Source organism: Triplophysa rosa, linkage group LG13 (genome assembly GCF_024868665.1).
Source record: "Triplophysa rosa linkage group LG13, Trosa_1v2, whole genome shotgun sequence".
In the NCBI taxonomy this organism is placed as follows: Eukaryota; Metazoa; Chordata; class Actinopteri; order Cypriniformes; family Nemacheilidae; genus Triplophysa; species Triplophysa rosa.
This window is the reverse complement of record NC_079902.1, coordinates 18,458,097-18,466,984: the sequence shown is the minus strand read 5'-3', so window position 1 is coordinate 18,466,984 and position 8,888 is coordinate 18,458,097. Positions and strand designations below refer to the sequence as shown.

Below are 8,888 nucleotides of genomic sequence, written 5' to 3'. Positions count from 1 at the left end.
CTGGCAAGTATAAAGAGCAGTAACCGTTCTAGATACAGTTCTTCACAAGAACAGCTAAATAAATGCCTTTGTACTAAAATGACTCTAAAATACTGAGTTCGTCAAGTTCATCTTTTGCATTTATTTGGTCCACGAATTTGAAAGTGTTGGCAGTAGACAAGCGAGAGGATTTCGATATTTTATATATTATTCCCAATTATGATTACGAGGAGCGAGTTTTAGTTTCATCTTTTCAAAGGAATGCTATTATGTACCACAACTCTTGAGGTCGGGGCGGAAGACCAGTTCGAACCAATCATTAACCGCTAAACAAGCGCGTGTGTATCCCACCCACCCATTCTCTCTCTCTCTCCCTCTCTCCCGCCCTCCCTCTCTCTCTCTCTCATCTCATTTCACTGCGCTGAGAGGATACTCATCATCTGTCCCCAACCGTTTCACGCAGAAGAAAAGCGATGGCAGCTGCGAACCGTGTCCTTGTGTACGGAGGGAAAGGAGCTCTCGGCTCGGCATGTGTGCATTATTTTAAGTCGAAAGGCTGGGTGAGCAAAAACACTTTTCATTCGTGCTATGCAGTCTGTGAGTTTGTGTGCGCAAACTAACACCTGTTGACGCGACTCTAACCAGGACCTGTGAGCAGTTATTTTAAATGACATTCATTGCAAAATATTGTTTTAGCCTATGTGTAATTATAGCTATAGTCAGATTTATTTTTATGTTCAAGTGGGTTGCCAGTATCGACATAGCATCGAATGAAGAAGCGGACGCGAACGTCCAGGTGAAGCTCTGTGAGTCATTCACCGATCAAGCCGCGCAGGTGGGTGGAGCCAACGTGTTATCGTCACACTGATGCGTGTCTGTCAACACGCAGAGTTTATTAGGCGCCTGTCACGCTGTCAACGAAAGGCACTTTCCATTTACATCGCCAATGTAATTTCCTGTCCCAATGTCCTGGACAACCAATCTTTTCTCATTATTGGTCTATTGTGTCTGCTATTGACTTAAAATGCGGTTCATAACAGCCTTTGTTGTGTGGCACAACATTGTGCTAACCTACACAAGTCAAAGTTGTGCAGCAACCAGCTGGGACACATTTGGATTTTTTGTTGTAACATTATATGCATCATAGGAGTTCATGTTTCATTCAGATTATCCACCAAATTGCAATAAACTCTCATCAATGGTGTGATTTCATACAGGTGACATCAGATGTAAGCAAGTTGCTAGGGGAACACAAAGTTGATGCCATTGTTTGTGTGGCTGGAGGGTGGGCTGGTGGAAACTGCAGCTCAAAGGGTAAGAGCAGCTTGTGTCATTTTTGGTACTAATTTTAATGAATGCGTATTTTCGGTGCATTAGCTTTAACACCTATGTTAAATGTGTTATAGATTTGTGGTAGCATATACTGGTATTGTCACTAACCTTGATGGTAAAAACTCATGATATCGATATCGTGTTAAAAGGCCTCATGTCATTTCAAACCTTTATGACTTTCTTTCTTCTGCAAAACATGAAAGAAGATATTTTAAAGAATGTTGGTAACCGAACAACGGCGGTACCCATTCACTTCTTTTGTATGGACGCAAAAACAGTGCAAGTCAATGGGTACCGCTGTTGTTTCGGTTATCAACGTTCTTCAAAATATTTTCTTTCTTGTTCTGCATAAGAAAGAAAGTAGAACAGGTTTGAAATGACAAGAGGGTGAGGAAATGATTGCAGAATTTTCATTTTTTTGGGTGAACTATCCCTTTAAATCCTACAAATATTTTAATATCGTAAATAATTCAGCACCAGGTTAAAGTTTTGCATTAATGTATTTTGAGCGTGATTTACTGACCAAAAGCACAAAAATAGACTAAATTAAAGATGAATTTAACTGATAGCATAATTTATTTCTGTTTAAAAAACATTTCAATTGATATTGTGATCATTGTAGTGAATTCTTTTGGCCATGATATTGTGACAGCCCCAATAGAGTCAATCATTTCATTTGATTTACCAGAATGCTGTCAGCCTTCTCTCTTCTTTTCTGTCTCTCATTCTCTCCATCTTTCTTTCTTTCTTTAGACTTGTATAAAAATACTGATTTGATGTGGAAACAGAGTGTCTGGACCTCCACCATTTCCAGTCATCTTGCCTCACTGCATCTGAAGCCAGGAGGCTTGTTGACCCTCTCTGGAGCGAAGGCCTCAGTGGCCGGCACTCCAGGTAAGACCATCTATTATTATACTCCTGAGATCTGCCATCCACTGGAAAATGTGTCTCCACAGGAGCTACAAAACAACAATACAATGATTTGTAATTGAATTGTGAGCATTGAGCTTTATTCAATAAGTGTGACCTTATATACAGTACAATACACAATGCTTTGTGCAGTAAATGCAATTTCAGTGTTTGTTTTCCTAAGGACACATCATAATCTGATGTTTATTGTGTGAAGTTTAAAAGAAACAGTGGCTAAATCAAATTTTCTTTATGATATTGACATTTTCCCTTAGGTGGACAAAAAGGCATTATTCAACAGTCATTGAAAGTTTATATTGGCTTTGAATTGTCTGTCACGTTTATTGTACTGTGTAAGTTTTCCCAATTGCCTTTTCTCTCAAACCTTTTCATAGCTCAGACTCAAAACTTTCAATACGTGTGGTGAAAATGTAGTTAGTGACTATACTCAACAGAGAACAATAGAAGCAGCCTTCAGCCTATTCACAACTCTCCACATCAGCACCCTGAAACGACTGCTCTGATTGGCTGAGAGTCCAGGGGGAGGGGGCATGAGTCAGCATTCTTTTGGAAGATGAAAGCACATGTGGTCTGTGTTTTGAGTTTGTATTCTGTACCCACACAGAAGTGATTTAGACAGGAAATGCCCTGCAGCGTTGAACACTGCTTTGTTAGGAACACGCTTTTCATGAAGGGAACCTGTTGTTGGGATGTTTGGTGTTCAGATAGACGAGTGATCTCTTGTAAATATTTCTGATGGGACTTACAACTGCAAAAGATCAACATCATGTGATAGAAGTTGGGTTAGAAGTCAGTAAAGCGTTTTAAGTTCAGTCTGGATATCAGACATACCAAAGACAAGTTAAGCTGTATCTCGAGGAACGGAACGTGATCAATGTTCATTCAGGCTTGAACCTGAGAGGTCATTCAGTGTCACTGAAACTGCCAGAAAATACGAAATTCACTAAAAGCAATATGTTTTAGAGAACACTTGTGAACAAATATTAGCTACTCCACCCATCTTTCTGATTGGCTCTGTGGATGTGAAGGGTGTTTATTGAAATAGCCTCATTTAGGCTTAGAAAGAATCTCATAGTGGGGAAAAAAACCTAGTGTTCTCTCTTATAAAATAAAGCGGGCTGGATATTGATTCCGGATGTCAAGCCAACAAACATCATCTAGAGTTTTGGAGGAGGTGGAACCAAAAGTATGCTTTTAAAGTAATCGTTTGTTGAAATATTCAGCATGTTCGCACTGCTGTCATTTAGCCTATGTATATTTAAAGTGTTTAAAAGTATAGTATTTAAATCGGTTATGTCATTTGTTTTTTCTATCAAGACCATTTATAATGTAATGTTGTCTTTTAAAAACAATCCTATGTTAATTTTTTTATAATGACCATTTTTAGTTCTATCAGAATACATTTTTCCTGACGTGACATGTTAACTGCATGTTTGCTGTCTGATCTAATGTACTTTGTCATCCTTCAACAACAGTACTTTTGTATGGCCTGCAGCACATTGTGACAGAATTACAATATAATCTGTGCTACTCTGATTTAAAGGAGCAATGTTCAGATTTGAGCGGCATCTAGAGGTAAGGTTGTGAATTGCAACCAATGGCTCACCCTACGGTGGCTGACACAGAACAAAGATGTCGTCACATTTTGGCTTCTTTGCCGAAGGAGATAACATATTTACGAAACGCGCTCTATTGAGCAGTTTGTTCGTTTAGGGCTACTGTAGAAACAACATGGCGCATTCCATGCAAGGGGACCCATTTTTTTAGTTCTGAAAGCAAGAGTATAATGTGTTATCGTAAGTACATCAAACATTGAGAGAGAATTGAACTATTAATGATATAACCTCTTTTTTCGTCTCTATATATACTGTATGATGAAATAAATCTTTCGCCATGTAGAAGGGAACAAATTTAATTCGTTTATTTCGTATCGCAAAATCCATTTTATTCTCTGCTTGAGGCGCCCTACCAAATGATTATTGACCAGACCTCAAAGCAACAGCTGTTGCCTGTGACACATTGTTAGGGAAATTGTGTCGTTGGCACATTCTCAAGAGCTGAGTGGATTTAGTATTATTCTGGTTTCTAGGGAACTGCACACTATGTAAGGTTTTGCATTCACTTATTAACTCTGCATCTTTGATTTTTGATATTTTTTGGCTGTAGGTATGGTCGGGTACGGCATGGCCAAAGCTGCAGTCCATCAGTTATGCAGAAGTCTAGCTGGAGAGGACAGCGGTCTTCCGTCTGGAGCCGTGGCTGTGGCCATTCTTCCGTAAGAGCAGCTGTCAATCATCATATCCATATCCATCATGTGCATACATTATGAAGACCAAAACCAAATTTAAAAAAATACTTATAGGTCTGAGACGACTTATCCAGATCATTTAATAATCATAGTCATATATTTAATTCCTAAAATTTGAATACTCTTTGCCTCATCGTCCGCTCGGGTATCTGTATTTATTCTCAGCGACCTGCATGCTGCACGTTTGACTCATGTCTGTTTGCATTAGCTGAACAAATCTAGAGTGAGTGTTTTGAAAAGGGCAGGCTGGTCTGCGAGCTGTCACCGCAGGCTCTCATCTCCCACCAAGATAACAACATTATGACATCATCATCCGCAGGGTTACCTTGGATACACCAATGAACAGGAAATTCATGCCTGACGCGGATTTCGGAAGCTGGACGCCGCTGGAATATATTGCCGAGTGAGTGTACATCGCTCATGTTCACCAGATTTATTTGTTACCAATATATAATACGATCATTGACAGATTAGAGTGTTGAAAAAATAGTGAGAAGCGTCAAGACAAGAACGTAAGGTTGGTTATTTTTTCACCAGAAGAGGGCAGTGGAGTTCTTCTAAAGACAGTGGATGTCTGTTGTAGTGAAGACTTTTCGTAATGCCATTCAGGGATGATGTAAATATTATAAAATAGACGTTGTTAAACCAAATCCAATTTTTTTTAGGTCTTATGTCGTCAACCTCATAAGTACTGCCAACAGAAAATCTCTTTCCAATCACCGATTACTGTAAAATGATTCAAGTCTTTAAGAACCTCTCTCCCAATGATACATTTGAGTGGATTGAGAAATATTAACCAAAACAGCCACAGGCAATCATAAAAACCTCTTAGTATCAAACATAGTATTTGAATGATTGGATTAGATCAGATAATGTCCACTTACATCAGCACATGAACAGACCTTTTAGAGGAACGCATGCATTTACTGTACATTTAGTGCTGTTGGTTTTACCAGTGGGGAACACAAGTGCCTTTCAATAAACACACCAGTATCACAAAAAATGATTTAAAAAATAACTATTTCATTACTCCTTTTTGTTTTGAGGTCTACATTCACATTTATGTTTTTCTGTGTAAGGCTGTCATAATTATTCAATAATCAACTGATGTCGGGCAGCACCCCTACATTCTTGATCTGCCTTTGTTGTTATGTCCAAATAACATTTCTCCAACATTTCAGCTTTGTTTTTGTGTTAATCATTTTCATTAAAGTAATGCCAAACTTCACAGCATGTTAAGGTAGACAACACCATTCTCATAACTAAGTTTTAGTTTGAGTGCTCAGGACTTGACGTTCTCTTCTGTTATGATTGCTTTAATTATTGTTTCTGTTATGTGCAGAATTTTCCATTTCTGAAAGACATTTGACCAAATAGGCATTCAAAAAATAAATGATCATTTGTATGACCTGTTGTTATTAATGTCAAAGCACTAAATTAATTGCTGTAATTGCAATTATTTAATAGACAATTAATTGTCAGCCAAATTTATATAGATATACAGCCGCAGAAAAAATAAGAGACCATTCCAGTCCAGTGTCTGTTGAATTTCAGCAAAATCAAACCTCAGGCGTGACATGAAGTCATCCAACAGTATTGTGAAAGACTGACAGCATGACAAGACATGAAAATTGTGATAGAAATTTGAGGTCTGACAAAAAATACAGACCTGTTTCTCCAGTTTTGGTTTTCTGCAAATAAATGCAAATAGAAACAATATTTATATTTGAAGTTTGGGAGAAATATTGTTAGTAGTTCACAGGGAAAAAAAAAAAAAGTAATAATATTACCTAAAAACATAGTATATTCAGAAAAACTGAAAGTGGTCTTCGAAATGGGCTCTTAATTTCTTCCCTGGCTGTATATACTATACATATGTCCTGGGAAGCATTCAGAGTCGGTGATTGATTGTACTCCTCTAGCGTATCTCTGTGCCGGACTTTAGCCGCTGTGGTCAAATCTCTCCTGTTAGTCAAGTGTAGATTAGGTCGAGGATGTGATGCAACTTCATAAACCGAGCGAACCCATCTGGAGAGACACACATGACATGACAGATGACAATATCTACTGTAATACAATAGTCTTTGTGTTGGGGTAATTAGTATATAGTCTCTCAATTCAGTTACAAAAGATAAAACGTTTACAATTTGTTTATAACATTATATCTGTCCTTTTTCCCATTCTTTGCACGGCTCTCTCTCTCACGCACTCTCTCTTTCTATCGCTCCTTTTCTCCACTCTTATTTTCCTCCCTCTCCGTCTCGCTGTTCTCATTATCTTTCTCTGTCTCTCCCCATCCTTTACCACCACCATTTCACACCTGTCTCTCATTCTCTCTCTCTCTCTTTCTCTATGTGTTCCAGAACCTTCTACAGCTGGGCCACTGGGTCAGGACGGCCAGCCTCAGGCAGTCTCATTCAACTGGTGACGACTGGGGGGTAAACAGAGGCCTCGCTGGCCCAGTAAAGGTAGAATGGAGGAAAAAGAAAAAATCAAAGGAAATGAGTAAAGGAGAGAAATGTTTACCAGTATACCGCACAGCTGAGGAGAGATGTTAACACAGAAGCCTATTGAAAAGACCAGTTTAGACCGGCAGGAATTCTAGAAAATGCTAATTCAGCCAATCTGGTGAAGACCATCTTGAACACAACATATTTGTTGGTGAGCAGTGATGCTGGTCTGTTCAACAGGAAAATGAGAGATGTGGCGTTTCTGTTTATCCAGCCTTTTTGAAAGTACTCAGTGTCCAAAGTATTAATCTATGTTTTGTATTCAGTCTGTCTCGTGTGTTGTTCTGCAGTCAAACAGAATATAGTTAAGTGTAAAGTGACTTTCGTCTTGACCAAAGGTGCTGCTGTCTTATTTGAAACGTACAGTCTTAACTTTACAGGGAAGTGGCCTTAGCTTTCGTGTAAGTGTGATCGTGTGTCTATTTGTTAAAAATAATGTTTGGATGCTCTATTTTCAAAGTATTTCCTCTCCAGCTTGTGTATGAAACTTACTTTCACAATAAAGAACATTGAAAACAATATTTGTACATATTTTTATATTTGTATGCATATTTGCAATGACATGAGTACATCGATAATGACAATATTTTCATTTTTGGATGACCCGTTGCTTTGAGGGATATTGATTCTTCTAGCCAAAACTGTAAAATAAAACAAGCTCGTGACCTCTTGCGTTCATTTACAGTCATTTGAACAGATTGGATTTCAGTCAGGATGAGCTCAAGGCAAAGTTGTCTTATATCTTGTCGGTTTGCTAATGGTTTGTCTGCAGCTTGAATATTGTTGGCTAAAGCAGAGAGACACAGCTCTGTCTCCCCGCAGTTGTTGTTCTTCTGTCTGATTGCCATGTGGAAGCCATTTTGTCTGGCAAGCCTGGTGACTGTATAAATGAAGAGCTTACAGATGGTAGTGGTTAGTTCTGCCATGGTAACTTGAGTGTGAGGACATTGTAAGGTGTGTGTGTGTGTGTGTGTGTGTGTGTGTGTGAGAGAGAGAGAGAGAGAGAATGAAAGCAGGGGTTAAGTGATAGAGAGAGGCATACTATTTTTCCACCAAATGTCCAGCTTGAACATTTTGGCTGGCTCAGATCATTTATGTACTCGCTAATGTGACTATAACAGATTTGTGTTCACAATTAACAACAATCACAAAATATTGTTTACGTTCTGTGCAGTATATGATGTAACCTGTAGATGGCGCTAGTAAGCAACCTCACTGACCGGGATGATAGTCTCTCTCTCTCTCTCTCTCTCTCTCTCTCTCTCTCTCTCTCTCTCTCTCTCTCCCTACTATATTAGGGTGCGGGTGTCCTATTCATAGTTATTTATACACACTATTATTTAAATAATCCTCCTCTTCAAAAGAAACATTGGTTACAATGCAGTACATCATCCAATCAAAATAAACAATTTTAATGTTTTCCTATTTAAACATCCGGAGATATCTATTTTTCGTTATTTAATGTTTCATTGCATGTTGGTTGACGTATGCTTCATGTGTCAAAGTCTATGCGGATGGGTTTACAGATTTTGGAGATGAAATTGTATTAGTCTGTCCACTTCTTCTTTGTCAGCGGAAAAAAGAAAATGTTTTTATGGTATATGTCAGTAATGTTTATAATTTGTGTTTGTGTTTCTGCACAGGCACTGGCTAAAGTTATTCACAGTTTCACTCCTCTCAATATCTCACTTCTCTCTCTTACTTTATATTTATTTATTTATGCTCTGTTTGCTCCCACATTTTAAATATTTCTGCAGAATCCTGCATCACACTCAACTGTACCTCGCTGAGATATGACTGTCTATTTATGAGTGTACGAGAAGCAACCA

The 8,888-nt window shown here is 38.5% G+C and overlaps 1 protein-coding gene across 1 annotated transcript; it reads left to right on the top strand.

The window, feature by feature from the left end:
- Positions 1 to 371: 371 nt before the first annotated feature.
- Positions 372 to 7,572, top strand: qdpra (quinoid dihydropteridine reductase a). Its single transcript, XM_057348795.1, has 7 exons — positions 372 to 539; positions 722 to 814; positions 1,197 to 1,293; positions 2,065 to 2,205; positions 4,408 to 4,516; positions 4,869 to 4,952; positions 6,913 to 7,572. Exons 1-7 carry the CDS (start codon positions 453 to 455, stop codon positions 6,989 to 6,991), a joined length of 690 nt encoding a protein of 229 aa, XP_057204778.1. The 5' UTR covers positions 372 to 452; the 3' UTR covers positions 6,992 to 7,572.
- The last annotated feature ends 1,316 nt before the right edge of the window (positions 7,573 to 8,888 follow it).